The sequence below is a fragment of the Onychostruthus taczanowskii genome, unplaced genomic scaffold (assembly GCF_017590055.1).
Source record: "Onychostruthus taczanowskii isolate IOZ18803 unplaced genomic scaffold, ASM1759005v1 scaffold87, whole genome shotgun sequence".
Classification (NCBI taxonomy): domain Eukaryota; kingdom Metazoa; phylum Chordata; class Aves; order Passeriformes; family Passeridae; genus Onychostruthus; species Onychostruthus taczanowskii.
In genome coordinates, this window is record NW_024506662.1 from 2315009 (window position 1) to 2330189 (window position 15181).

Genomic DNA, 15181 nt, shown 5'->3' on the forward strand with positions numbered 1-15181 from the left:
GCTCACACATAGAAACGCAGCTCTGCAAGTGCTTTCCATATGCAGGACAGACAGGAAGCAATTATAAAAGCCACTGTTTGAATTAAAACTGATGAGAGAAAAGATGAGATGGAGAACTTTTTACCTTTTCTATTTTCTGCTCACAGCCTTTGCAAGTGCTTCTGTTAGACTTGGCATATTCTGCAGCAAAGTCATTTAGGCTCTTCTCAGCTTTACCACCTCCTTCCTGTTCCCCTCCTTTTCCTGAAGAACAAAGCAAATACAGAATTCAGCTTTAATATGCATTCCCTTACTTTCTTATTCTCTGTCCCAGATTGTTAGCAGTCTGCACTAATAAACCTCTTGGGTTCCAGCCACTCGTTTGTCCAGAATTTGAACAGAGAGCAAGACAAGCAGTCCATGTTCAAAAGCATCACAGAGCCACCATAACCATGCATTGCACTGAAGGTACCATTAAGAAAACAATGGTACAACAGCATCTGTTAACATTAAAGAGCTGAAAACTAAATACACCAATCATGATAACAAGAAATGCTTTTCAATATATCTGCCAACTGACTTGGCTTTTTCTCCTCACTGATTTAACATGCTGGATGATACTGTCAGCATCCTCGCCCTGTAGTGCAGAGACATCTCAGCAATTCTTCTGACATCACTCGCTGAAGCGACGTGGCCATCAAAGCACCATAATAACAGCACAACAAAAGAGAGCACAGCTCCAGATGAACCTCCAAACACCATGAGGCTTCTGCCTACCTCCTCCAGGGCCTCCAGTTTCAATGGCTTTCTTGATTTTCTCCTGATCTTCCCACCGAAGCTCGGGGAAGCCGTCAATGTCTGCGTGGGACACAATTCGAGCCCGCTTCCAGAAGCAGCTGTAGTGGTGCCAGTGAGGGACTTTGCCATCAAACATGGGTGACTAGCAAAAAAGCACATTAGGCCAAGATGAAACAATTCAAGCAGAATCAAGAGGAAAAACAAAACAAAGCCCAAAAATAAAAAGGAGTATCTGGGTAAACACATGCAATTTCTTCTTTTTTTTTTTTCTTTAAATCAAGAGTTGAATACTACTTAGGACAAAGTCTAAGAAGAAAATCTAATAAGACAGACAAGCTGCTGGAGAGATGTTCCCAAAGTGGAAAGACCTGGAAGGAGCATTTAGCTAGCTTAACCAGTCCATCACCCTGCTGCTCAGCCCATCTGTTTTACTGAAAGAAAAAAAAAAGTCACAACCTTAGCACGGCTGCACCAGCCCCTGTGACACTGTGCAGCACAAAAGGAATGTCACTCCCTTTGAGAGCCACTTCTCAAGCAAACCGTCTACATACTGGAGAACCCATGGCAGGCACAAGATAAGAAGGGCAGCTCCAAGGATTGTGGCCTGAGGAAACTCCTGAATGGCCTGCAGGAGGTACAGACAAAATTCAATGGAAACACCAGAGCCCAGTTAAAGTTCTGCATCAGAGGCTGACAGCAGGCCACAAAGATGATCAGAGGGTTGAAGAACCTCTCCTGTGAAGATAGGATGACAGAGTTTGGGGTGGTCAGCCTGCAGAAGGCTCCAGGGCTATCTTATAGCACTCTCCAATACCTGAAGTGGGCCTAGAAGAAAGCTGGAGGGGGAGTTTTCACAAGGACTTGTATTGATAGGGTGGTGAGGCACTGGGAAAGGTTGCCCAGAGAAGCTGTGGATGCCCCATCCCTGGAAATGCTCACGGCCAGGTTGGATGGGGCTCTGAAGAACTCGATCTAGTGGGGGGCATCCCTGCCCACTGCAGGGCATTGGAACTGGATGATCTTCAGGGCTCCTTTCAGACCAAACCATTCCATGATCCTGTGATCAGGACAGAAGCATCACCCAAGTCCTCTGTGAAGTACAGCTCCAGAGTGCCCTGCCCCACACCAAGCACTTGTTTTGCAAGTACCCCACTTGTTTAAAACTCACAGTAGGTACTATCCTGGCATCACTCCAGTTACCCACCAGGCAAAATAACCTTACAGTGGTTTGGCTCCAAATAACACACACAAACAGCTGCTGTACTAATAATACTCAGTGCTGTGTAATTATAATTACTGATGATACAGAACTAACGACCTAGGAAAGCCTTCCATGTGTCACTCACTAACAGGAGGGAGTTAAAAACAAGCCAAAACCAACAGCAGAGCTTTGTGCATGAGCAGGAAGGAAAAGGCAAGGGCTTCGAAAACCACAGCATGGAACCAGGAGATCTGAGAGCCCAAACTACAGCCAACCATCTACCCAAACTGTAAGAGGACATGTTTATTTCCAGATGGGCTCTTCCCACAAGCCAGGACTGCATACCCAGCTATCCTCACAGCAGCCACCCTGCAGTTGCTCTCAATGTGTCTGTAAGTCACATGCAATTTTGGCACTGCAACGTGGACTCTGGGCTTGTGTCTAGAGCTGTGCAGGTTGATTCGAGGCTGTTCCCAACACAAAGGCTTTGAGGGCACAAGGCACTGGGGAGTACAAAAGAGAGCACAGCTGGCTCAATCTTTAAGACAACCATACAAGCAGTGAGTAATCTCCTCAATATGGAGTTTCAGACTCTTCTCTGTGTGGAAAATGAAACCTCTAGGCAAGCTGGGCCTTGTTTACACAACTTCTCTCAGCTCACCTATCTCTAGACCATAGTTTCCTAAACAAACTAAGGAAAAAAGAGACTGATTCACTTTCACAGTGCACGTTCAGATAACAGAAACTGCTCAGTTCCAGCTGGAAGCAAAAGACAAAGCTGTGCTGGTCCTGCAGGGCCTGGGTGCCTGCCCTGTGCCAAGCACCCAGAATCCCACTGTCATTCAGAGCCCTTCACTTGAGGAACCAAAACAAGAGGGAGGTTATGGCAGACACAACTGCAGCCATGGTCTGTATGTCTCTTTAATTTCTTCAGCACAGTTTGCAGAAGAGCTCGATGCACTGACGCTGGCACAGAGGCTGCTCTGCAGGAGATTTCCCCAGAAAAAGCAAGGGACCCACATGCTCTACTGAAATTCAGGCATTTACAGGGGATGCTCAGCAGCAGGGTGTGCTCTGCTGGTACAAAAACTAGCAGAGGAAACAGCAAGAAAATTCAAGACGTTGTGGGGAAAATAAATAAAAATACAAGTGTTTGGTGTAAGACCGGCAGTTTGGGGAGATGTCCGCCAATGAAAGGCAGTGGCTCCGTGAGGAATGTCATGGTCCCAGGAGCTCACCCCATAAACCAAACCCTAGCGAACCAAAACACAACTCCTACCCCCCGTACTGATGAAGGGCAACCCACCCCGCACCAGCCTCAGCTGCTGGGCAAGACAGGAAGGGGTAACAAACGTGAGGAAGCCGAGGAGCAGCAGCCGGAGCAGGGGAGGAGCAGCAGCTCCAGCGAGCGGCTGAGGGCAGCGGGGGAGACAAAAGGAGAGGCGGCAGGAACACGTGCGAGCAAACGCTGCGGCTCGGCACCGCACGGTCCCGCACCTTCCCGGGGGGAGGAGGCTCTGCGGAACAAAGGCAGAGGCAGGTATTTCCCCTCCGGGACAGCAGCTTTGCCTCCAACCTCTAGGCAGCCCGGGCGAGCGGGGACCGGGCCCTTCCTCCCCGCCGCTAAAGCGGAGCCTCTCCCAGGGGCACAAGCGAGCTACGTCCTCCAGCCCCAGCTCCTCGGGAGGCCGGGAGCCACAGCACCCATGCACTCATCCCTCCATCCATCCGCAGGGCTTTGCGCTGCCACGTCCTTGCTCGCCTTCCGCAGACACACACGTAAGCCTTTGCTTACCTTTCACAGCAACACCCCCAAACTCAGCCCGCCCCCAGCACGCTGCAGGCGCCCCCTCCCCTCTGCCCTGCTGCAGCCATTGGGGACAGTCCCCCCCTCCCAGCACAGCGGCGATTCCCCCCGCATCCTCCCGCAGTCGGCAGGGATGCCGGCTCCGCGCACAGCTCCCAGCCCCCAACACAGGACGGGGCTCTTCCCTTCCTTCCAAAAGTAAGCCGAGCAGACTCTTCCCCAAAAGGCACAAATGATAGCGTGAGGGCGGCGGGGAGCACACCGTGCCTCCGCAGCCCGCTCGCCAATCGCGGTTCAGCTGTTTCAGCTGCCATGTGCCAGCCAGCTCGGCCGCTCATCTCCTCCGGGGCTGCCCCAGGCTCTCGCAGCTCTCGGGCCGCAGTTCTGTCTCGCACGCAAAGCGCGCACCGAGCGGGGATTGCCCGGGCCCGGCACCGAGCGCTGCGAGCGGCACACGCTTCCCGGCGCACGGAAAAGCCGAGCCGCGGAGCTCGCCTGGCCCCCCGGACGGCAACAAAGCGCCTCTGTGCGGGCCCGCAGGCCGCCCCCCGGCCCGCCACGGCCACGGCCGGTGAACTTTGCACGGCCTGGGCTCCAGCCGCCCCTGCAGCCCGGGGGAGCGGGGGAAGCGGCTCCCCCGGCCGGGAGCGCTGCGGGCAGGGCTGCCCCGGGCACCGGCGCTGCTGCGGACACGGCTCTGTTAAAAATAGGCTGCGCTCGCCCCCGCAGCAGCGAAAGGCGCGGCCGAGCGGCTCCGGAGCACCGCGGCGGGCGGAGGGACCGGAGCCCCGGGCTGGCCTCGCCGCCGGCGGTACCGAGCGGAGCGGCCGGATCAGCCCGCTTCCCCGCCCGCGGCGGCCCCGCCACGCGGTACCTGCACCATGAGCGCCAGGCGCAGCGAGTCCTTGGCGATGCTCTCGCCGCACTTCTTGCAGGAGGCGCGGCCGCTCTTGGCATACTCGGCCCGGTACAGCTTCTCCGCCGGCTCCGCCATCGCCGCCGCGCGCGCCCGCCGCGACCCCGCCCGCGGCAGCGCCAGCCGAGCGCCGAGCGCGCACCCCCGCCTCGTCAGCCGGGCGGATCTGCCGCTCGGGCATCGATTGCGCAAGCCTGGAGGTTCCTCCTGTGTATCAATGGGAGGCGGGCGCGGCGGCGCGTCTCGTGCTGTGCCGTGAGGGACCCGGGTTCGAGTCCCGGGTTCGGTTCCGCCGCCACCCCCGCGACCCCATCCCGCAGCCGAGGAACACAGAGCGGGCTCCTGCGGCTTGGGAGAACCTGAGCTCAGCAGCTCTCCCGCAGGCAAATACTGGCCTCGTGATGCCACTTCCAGGCGGGCGTTCTGGTGGCGCTCCATGGCGAGGAGCGATGGCCGTAATAAACCACGAGAATTTCTAAAGCAAGAGAATTTCCACCCCGACACGAGGAAGAACTTCCTCACGTGAGGGTGACAGAGCTCTGGAGGGAGGTCAGAGACAGCCAAAACCCGCTCCTGTGTCACCTGCTCCAGGTGACCCTGCCTGGGCAGGGGTTGGACTGGTGATTTCCAAAGGTCCCTTCCAATCTTGACAGTTCTGTCATTCTCTTTCCTCCAGCCCCTGGGGGTAACAGTGGGGCTGCTGACAAAATCAAAGAAAAGCAATTTGATAAATTAAATCTGAATAATTTTTTTTTTCCCTACTCACAGTAGATAATTATCCTCTACTATCAGCAGAGGGCATTGGCTCTGCAGCTTCCCTGGAAAAAGGAAGAGAAGAGCGCTGAAGTTGCTCCAAACCCTTGCCGAGTATTTGTCATTAATTTTATAGAGATTCTGAAATTAGGGTTCAGCTAAGGCAGGATGTGCAGCCCCGGGTGGGCTCGCAGGTGTCACTCGGAGGTGCACAGCAGCATCGCAGCAATCCCGGGATGCTGACCCCCCTCCTGCCCTGCGCTGCCCTTCTCCGGGCTGTCACAGCCTGCTCTGCGGGGTGTGCCTTCACAGCGAGCCCCACACCGGCCTGGCACTATCGGTGTGCCCGGCAGGACAGGATACACCGCTGTATCCCGGGCACATCGCTGAGGGTTTGGGGAAGGAGGAAAAGAAATCTCTGCCCAGCACTAGATGGTGCTGCGAGCACACAGCCGGAATCTGCTCTCGCTCATCACTCCTTCCAGGAGCTCTTGGCACAGACACCAGCGCTTCAGAGGCAAATCAGTGCGTTTGGTCCCACCCTGGGGAAAAATGGGGAGAAATCCCCATTCTGTGGCATTCACATTCTCTGAACAGAGAGAGACATAATTCTCTCACTGGATTTTTCCTGGAGAAGTACAGACAGAAGAGAAAGCAACGCTTATCTCTATTCACTGCTGCTGTTGTTTTGCACCTGTGGAATGTGTTATGGAGATTGTTTACCAAAAGTGGTTTGTTAATTGGACACTGGTGAAAGTTGTTTTGAGTGATTAGCCAATCACTCAAAGCTGTGTCCTGGCTGTCTCAGACAGTCCTGAGTTTTCCTTTAGTATAGTATAATATTCTTTAGTATAGTATCTCTTTAGAATGAAATTTAATATATTATTAGTGCAATATAATGTAGCTTAATAAAGCAATTGTTCTGAATCATGGAGTCAGAGCACATCATTCCCAGTGCCAGGGGGTCGCCTGCTTCTACCATCCCATTCATCTACATGACCTGGTGGGCTGCCCCTCACTCTGCCTGGCATGTTTGCCAAGGGGTTTTCCCTGTTGGAAGGTGACCAGCAGAGAGGTGTGGAGTGCCATTCACCCCGTTCAGCAGAACTGCTGCCATCCTGCTCCATCCCAGGGCATCCAGGAGGAAAGCAAATAAACAGCTAAGGGTTGACTGGGAAGAGTTTTCCTAAGTGAAGTCAATGGCCTGTTTAAACCCTGATCCTGCCTCTGTGAGGAGCTGACATAAGAAAGGCCAAACAACCACTAGTTGATCTTACAAATATTTCCCAGCCTCAGAAGATTTGTGGCTTAGGATTTCCTGCATGCCATTATCCTGGGAGGAATTTTTCTTCCAAGGATTTGTCCAGTTTCTCTGAAAAAAGCTCTTTTGTTTATATCTTATTTATTTATAGTGTTTGAGCAAAAGAGCAATGACTGCTTGGTGGTGTTTCCTCTGGCTGGGGCCACTTTCACTCCTAAGAAAGGCAGCCCAAACACCAAAATGCTGCTCTGCATCTTGCAGCCTAGACACTTGCAGAGGATCTGTAAGGTGTCATGAAGAGCTGTGCACAGACATTCACAGGCCTGCAAGCATGAAAACAAGCAAAGAAAGTGGCTGTAACAAATGGCTGTTCTAAGCTTTAACCTTTTTTTTCCAGTTATGAATACTACATTAACACTAGTTCAAATGGAGTTTAGTGGATTTTCTTTTTTGAAAGGGGTAGGTGGTTCTGCTTGAAAGGACCAGGCACAAAGCTCTGGGCACTTAACCCTTTCAGCCTTACTTTGAGAATTCCACAGGAGTTTGTCTGGCTACAACCAGTGTGTTGCTTCGAAACAGGAACGTCTAAATAGCAGGAATTACATTGTTATGGTTCTTATTGCAGTGCAATTCCTCTGCAGGCTAAGTGTCATCTGATTTGTGGTGTCAAGAGTTGCCAGATCATGTTAGTCCCATAAATGTATTGATCTCAACAGAGCTGCCTTGCTCTGCCTTCCCAAGTGTGACACGTGGATCACAGCGCATCCCTTCCTGTGTCCCGGGGCAGTGGGGGACCAGTGAGTCAGTGCTAACACAAACAGCACTGAGGACACCAAGTTTTGTTACAAAACAGGGAGTGCTTTGGCAGCAGCTGAGAGAAGTGGCATCTGCAAGGCAAATTTTCTGGGGAATCATCATCCCTTTCAGGAAATCCAGTTCTTCCAAAGCCCTCATATTTAGCTGCTGGGGTTTACCAGAGCCTGCATGCAGCAAGAGCAAGGGCATTTAAAGAGAGAAAGATCTTTGTGATCCCTCACATCCCTTTCTAACAGTATTCCCGTCTCAGTGGACTGATGACTTCTGGGATCCTGTTGGATGATGAGTGCTGCTCCAACGTGTGAGACCAATGGTTTGTTTTTCCTCTCTGTTACCTAAGGAGAACTCGTGGTTATCTATTGTGTTTGCTGGGAATGTCCCAATGAAGGCAGGAATGATGCATCTGACTCATGTTCTCAGAAGGCTAATTTATTACTTGATGATATTATATTATATTAAAAATGACTATGCTATACTAAAGAATACAGAAAGGATACTTACTCAGTGCTAAAAAAGATACTAATGAAACTTGTGACCCTTTCCAGAGTCTCAACACATCTTGGCCCTGATTGGCCAATGAGTGAAAACAACTCACAGCAGAATCCAGTGAAACAATCACCTGTGGGTAAACAATCTCTAAATACATTCCACACATGAGCACAACACAGGAGAAGCAAAAGAGATAAGAATTGTTTTCCTTTTTCTCTGAGGCCTCTCAGCTTCCCAGGAGAAAAATCCTGGGCGAAGGAATTTTTTCAGATCATGTGAATGCCACAATTATCCTCAGAGATGTTTTGATTATCTCCCTATACTGACACTGAGATGCCAAACTGGCTGCTGGTGCTTACAGAGCAGCACTTCCCAGGAAAACCAACCCATATCTCACACATGCCCATGGGCTCCCACAGCTCGTCGTGCTGCGGACAGGAGCCGAGGTGAGGAAGGGGGTGTAATCAAAAGGTCTGCTTTGCAGGCTTCATCATAAATGTCAGGATATTTGGAATTTTCTTAAAGCCTCCATTTCTGCAATCTCACCTCTAGGGTGCCCCCAGCATTTTCTGTTCTCCAGAGGCAGACTGCACAGAAATGGTAAAGAAGAAAATAATGGCCCAAGAAACCCCAGCTCTGGCAGTTTTGGGTGTCTCAGACTGTGAAATTCAGTGTCAAGGATTCAGGTGCCTGGCTTGTGACTTCAGGGCACCACAAAGAATTACATTTTCTTTTCTGGGTCATTTTGCATTGGATTCCTCTGAAAGGCAGAGGGAAGTAGGTCAAACTCTGGTACCAGGAAGACATCAGTTATCTCTTCAGTGTCACAGGACCAAATGCTTCCCCTCAGATTGTGCTGACAGAACCCTGAGCACTAAATCTTCCAGACTGTCTTGCTTTGGGCTCCATTTCTGACACATGCTTGAGATATCTCCCTGCAAGATTTCCACCCTGCTAAGCATCTCACAAAGGGTGAGAAAGTGTTGGACATATACAGGGAACACGATCGCTTACAGCCTGTGGGGGAGTCAGAACTGTTCTTGCTCAAGCCTGGAGTTGTTGCTGCAGGAGACTTTATATTATCTGGTCTTTGATATCTGATAGCTCGAGAGTTTTGTAACAAAAACCCCTTCAGTGCTAGGTTATCCTTTCTGCATTGATGACCCACTTTTTCCTGCCACTGCACATAACCATTGTGGCTGGGATGACCCTGTTTGCATCCATGCAGGAGGCTGCAGGCAACCACTGCTGTGGCTCAGCTGTGCCTTCTTGCTTATGCAAGTGATCATCCCACTGGCATCCCGAGACTACCCCAGTGGGAAAGGGATGTGAGATTGTGCACCCCCCATCTAAATGAGCATCCTACTGTCTTTTCTTTCCATGGAATAAATCAAAGGGCTTTTCATCCTATCTGGGCGTTCTAAAATATGTTTTGAATAGCTTAATATCTTCCCGTGGTTGCTCTCTCCTGGGTGATCATTAACATATGCAATGTCTTTGGCTGAATTTAGAGTGTTCCTCCTGCAAAGCACAAGTGCCCAGAGCTGGCCTCCTTCTCAGTCCCCCTAAATAATTTTGCATTGCAGACCAGCACAGAGGTCTGTGTGAAGCAGCTCTGATGGTTCCTTCTTGTGTTTGCAGGGTTCCCAGATGAAGGAAGGAATGATGGATCTAACTCCGTGTTCTTAGAAGGTTAATTTATTATTTTATGATCTATATTATATTAAAGAATATTAAACTATATGAAATAATACAGAAAGGATACAGACATAAGGCTAAAAGATACTAATGAATCTCATGACTCCCTCCAGGGTCCTACAAAGCCTGGCCCCAGTTGGCCATAAAGTCAAAACAACTCACAGCAGAAACCAATGAAACAATCACCTCTGGGTAAACAATCTCCAACCACATTCCAAAGCTGCAAAACACAGAAGAAGGAAATGAGATAATATTGTTTTCCTTTTTCTCTGAGGCTTCTCAGTTTCCCAGGAGAAGAATCCTGGGCAAGGGGATTTTTCCAGAAAATATGACTGCCACAGTTCCCCTCTCCTTTAGAAAAGTCCCTCAAATAAACCTGCTTTTTCAGCTTTCCACATGCCCAGGAAAGTACATGTAGAAAGAGGAGGGGTTGATAGAGGAGAAACTGTATTTAAGATTGCCTGAGAACATGACTGAGTAGCTTTCTCTCAGTAAATTCAGTGGTGTGACTACATATCCTGAATCTGGGGAAGATAATATTCCAGAGCCAGTGTCAGAGCCAAGGCAGCCACAGTACTTGCCACAGTTAGTACCTGGGAGCTTGCCAGGCTTTGAGGTTATTCACCCTGACATTATCCCCACATAGGAAAGACTGTGCCATTATCCCTGTTTTACTGTCCCCATGTGGCAACTGAGACACAAATCACTATGCAATGAAATTAGAGAGTGGGAAATTAAAAAAGGGTAAAAGGAGATTTGTTCTCATGGCAAGTTAATTAAACTAGAGCCTACAGCCAAAGACAGATGTTGTGGCAAAGTAATGCTGAAAGGAATTGTTTAGAGTTCTCCTAATTGCAAATGTTAAAAGGGACATAAAATAGTGAGCTTTGGAGATAAAGTCCATACCTAATTTATGGTGACAGTGAGGAGACATAACTTGGGGAAGAGATGATCTTCAGTCATGGTTCCTTCCCTTGAAATATTCAGCCCAGGGAGCTGGAGACAGAGGAGCACTTGATACATGGGCAGCTGCAGTCCATTCTTGATTTCTGCTACCTGCCAACAAGAATGAGAAATCACACCCAAGGAAAAAGCAGTCTCCAAAACCCTGAGCTAATCCCACAGCTTTTCAGTCAGCCTTTGGCAGAGTTTGTGAGAAATGATGGCAAAGCCCCTCCTGGGCTACCTGGCTACCTTTTTTGTGTGGCTGCTGCCCATCAGCTTGTTCTCCCACCTGTGTTCCCAAGCACCATCTTTCCCCTCTGCAGAGCAGTGGGGCTGTTAACATCCTGCCTGAGTGGATGCCACTCGTAACAGGCTCTGCTGCCAAAGGAAGGAGGCACCAGCTGCAGCACTGAAAATGTTCAAGAGCAGAAACAAGGAGAGAGATTTGGAAAGTTCATGCTCAGAGATCTGTGTGTGCCAATGCCAAACTACAGCCTTATGGAGGAGTTTAATTAAGGATGGCAGCTTCCCCATCTGAAGTTGTAATCCCAGATACGTGTTGTCTCCACACAGGCTCAAAGCCAAGCTGTGAGAGCACCCCAGGGCAGATGGCCACATCCCTGGCATGGCAGATACCTTCCCTACCTGTGCCATCAGTCTGGGCATCCTCTGGCCCAGAAGAGCTGCCAAAATACATATTGGGCACCATAAGAGAGCAATTGGGCAGCTGGAGAGTCTGCACATGGTTCCCAGTTTGGGTCCTTGAAAGTGAATAAAGTAAAGCAAAACAGAAGAGCCAGAGGGCTAAAAGGGGCAGAGTAGCCAATGAAACTCTCAGTAGCATTGTCCTATTTTGTTAAAGAAGAAAATTACATTTCTGCAGTCCTGTGAGTGCTCTGTGGTAGATTGAGGCTGCACAGGTTCTTTGCAGAGATACCACAGTCTCTGAAACAAATCCACCTTTGAAATGGGGATTTCTTACAGCATTCTGTTAAAGAGCAGTGAAACTGCACAGGGAATTGAAACATGTCCAATTAGTGACCAACTAGTTCCCATAATTTATCCAAAATCTAGATCCCTCCTGATGTTGATGGACACACACAGCTGAGACTTTGCTTTCCCAGTGCAGCTGAAAGCAGACTTTACTTTGCTTGTACCCACACTGGCTCCTTTTGTCAGGCAAAGGCCTGAGGCATTTGTTTGGGTCCTCTGCAGCTCTGCCCAGGTGAGCAGCAGGATGTTTTTTCTGGTCTTTGAGCATCCATTATGTGACTGATTCCAGTAATTCATTAAGTGCAACAAATGAGTGGTGACAGTGGAGGCTACACTACCCCATAATTCATCTCCCTTGCCTCTTGATGAGAAGGTTTCCTGTTACACCAGGCAGAGCTGTCATCATCACTCTCCTTAGAGGCTCTCTCTCATTCTCAGTTGCCTCCAGACAGAAATGTGTCCCAGAAGCTGTGAATGCCCTCTCTCCTCAATTGCCAAAAATCTGCATGGCACTACTTGCCTATAGACCCCTGGGTTTAGCTAAGAGCTCAGCAGTGGTTACAACATTTGGAAGTGCTAAATATTTCTACCTGAGTCATAACTTGCAAAAAAAGTCATTCTAGCCCCTCTGTAACCCATTGCTTTCAGAAAACTCTGAACTGCTTGTAAATGCCATAAAGAGGAGCACTGACCACTTATCTAATAAAATTTGCTTTCTGAAGTATTTCTCAGCTCTATTGCAATCACACAGCTTCACTATAAGAAGCATCTTTGAGTGTGGATTTGATATTTGCAGTCTTCTTTTGAATTGTATATTCATGACAGGGAATCTTAGTTGTCCTTTGTGACTAATTACTGCTAGGGGATATCCTAATTAAATGATCATTGGTTTCTTTCTCGTAATAAAAATACACTTTCTAAGTGCATCTGATGCATTCACAAATATGCAAAATACTCAGTCCCCAGTCCAGGTAGCTTTCATTTATTCAGGTTTCTAATTCTGAAGACCTCTTTACACAATGGATGGCACAGAGAGGGAAGGCTGGCAGCAGAGCCCAGGAGCCCTGAGTCTGCTCCCCTCATCCTGGAGAACAATGTCACCACTGAGGACTCATGCTCCAGCGCTGCCCCAATTAGAGCAAACCAGCTACAATCAGACCAACTTTATTTGCACTGTTTGTAGACAAACTGTACATAAAACACACCACAGAGCAAAAGCACACAGGGCACTGGTAACAGATAGCATAAAATAAAGCAAACAATGATAAAAGTGACTGCTTGATAAACACATCAGCCTGGCCAAAGGCAACACATTTCAGAGGAAGATGTTTGTTTTCAGTAAAGCCGCAGCAATCTCTGCAGCCACCAAGTGAACTTTACAGAGGATTAGCAGTGCTGGAAACCGGAGTCCTCTTTTCACCCAGAATAAAACTGCACAAGGGCAGTACAAGGCCAGTATTGCCACTTATACACCTTATTTCTGAGCTCTTGGAGGGGGTAGGAGGGGATGCACCTCTTTGCTGAGGTCGCAGGCAGGCAGAGCTGCTGTGCTGGGGGTGCTGAGAGCAGGAAGGTCCCTGCCTCTGGGAGACCCGGCACCCACCTGGGGAGGGCTTGGCACACATCCAATTGGCAGCTAATTTTTTTTTAGATACAACCGACTTTTAATTACCTACAGGGAGCTTAAATGCCCCTGAGTTCCCCCAGCACTGCTGGCTATGGTGCAGAGGGCAAGCAGCTCTTGCCCTCCTTGATGTGCTGCTTGCTGCTTCAGAGAAACCACCTTTGGCATTTCCCAACGTTTGCTCAGCAGGTCTTGTCTACAGGTACTGTCTCATCCATCATTTAGCTCTGCCTGAATATGGGAGTTAGTTATTCTAACTCACTCCTGCCCCGGGGTCAGCTTTGGCAGAGGCCTCATTGCTATTCTCAGCCTCCTCTGCTGATCCCACGGTCTACAGTTACATTTCACAAACCACTTTTGGAAAGAGCTGTCCTCCTTTACAGTGTCAGCTAACTGCAGGGACCAGTAATCATCAATTTCACTGAAGAAACAGCAAATCAATGACCTCTGGGAGACATCCTGGAGTCCTGTGGTCTTCCTTCTATCAAGGCTGCAAGTGTAGCTGCTAATTTGTTGTTCTGTGCGTGCCTATCTCAGTGGCTGCTCATTAAGTGAGATCTGTCATCATTACTGCTGATGGCAAGAAATGCTCAGACCCCCCACTGAACTGAGAGTCTCTAGGAAAAAATGGGATATGATAACTTTCATTATCTCCTTTTCAAACATCAAGAATTCAGTGACCAAAACCAGCAGGGAATGTGGATCAAGGAACTTGCATTTCCTAGCCAAGAAAGCATATCAAAATCAATTAACTAGGACATGAAATAGTTGTTCTCCCAAAGGAAAATACTGTTTAGCTTAATTGTTCTGCAACTAGTGTTAATGAGTTATCATGAATCATATTTCTATTTACATCCCCAGGAATCAAAATATGCCAGAGTGTGACACTGTATGCTTCTCAGGACAAAGAAGAAAAAAGGAAAATAAACGTTCAGCAGCACTTTGGTTTCTACCAGCTTTCATATGGCATATCTCTCATAATGCTTCTCAATTTTTGGCCTCCTGACGCCTCAGAGGTCAGAGCTTCTGCGGTGTCAGGAAAGCCCTGACTGAGCTTTCAGCTGCTGAAACAGGCCCTAGTCCTGATGCAGCAGTGTTTCTGAGCTTGCTCAAGTGCACGAGTCTGCTATGCCTGTCTAGAGTCAAACATGCACTTAACAAGCCTGTAGGATCCTTAAACCTGGCACCCAGCACGTACTTCCTTCCTAGCTGTGCATTACACACCATTTATCAAGGTAACTCCAGCACCCGAAAGTGTGAGCTTCAGCAGGAGAGCAGACTGGCCACAGCTCTTCAGATGCTGGAGAGTACAGCTCCCAGGAGACCCCTTACTCACAGCTCCTCGAGGGTTCCTGTTTCATGGACACCACTCTCATGATCCCACACTGCTGCCATTGCCATCAGGTGACCAGTGCAGGCAGCCAAGTTCAGAGCTGCCCTTGGAGGCTGAGCACAGTGACAGAACTGCAGCCTTTGACTCTGCATTTGGCTGTGACTTCTCACACCTGCCAGTTCTAAAGGGATCTGCATTCCTGAGGAGATCAGCACTTAACATCACATATCAAATCCACCTGGAAGGACAAAGGGACATCTCAGTCATGCCCACCACAAAGTGTTGGGGCACTTACAGGGTTTTTCAAAAGAAATTAGGACAATTGATTTGGAAATCTGTTTGGAGAGGTTTTCCTTTGGCTCCTCCCAGTGACAAATCTGGTCTGAATTCATTGATCTGTGCAAAGCCATGTTTGACTCTCAGATCAAACATGATTCTTGTACATTTTTAATCCTCAGTGAACCAATGATCCGAGCCAGTAGCTCAGACTCACTCAGCTGGAGTCATAATATCTGAAGTCTCAGTCTGGATATGCATCCTGCTACTCTGCCCATCTTTTTTTCTTCAT

At 49.1% G+C, this 15181-nt stretch overlaps 1 protein-coding gene and 1 long non-coding RNA gene across 2 annotated transcripts in view; both read right to left on the reverse strand.

The window, feature by feature from the left end:
- Positions 1–4849, reverse strand: part of PARP1 (poly(ADP-ribose) polymerase 1) — a 32836-nt gene extending 27987 nt beyond the window's left edge. Inside the window, exons 1-3 of the mRNA XM_041425115.1 lie at positions 4660–4849; positions 757–919; positions 125–243 (exon numbers count right to left, since the gene is read on the reverse strand). Coding sequence (XP_041281049.1) covers positions 125–243; positions 757–919; positions 4660–4779 — 402 coding nt within the window. The 5' untranslated portion in view covers positions 4780–4849. The remainder of the gene's footprint in view (positions 1–124; positions 244–756; positions 920–4659) is intronic.
- A 4986-nt stretch (positions 4850–9835) lies between these two features.
- On the reverse strand, positions 9836–14718 carry LOC121346911. Its single transcript, XR_005954140.1, has 3 exons — positions 14617–14718; positions 10625–10774; positions 9836–9938 (listed from the first exon to the last, which is right to left on the reverse strand). It is a non-coding gene; the product is annotated as an uncharacterized LOC121346911 (long non-coding RNA).
- Between the last annotated feature and the right edge of the window lie 463 nt (positions 14719–15181).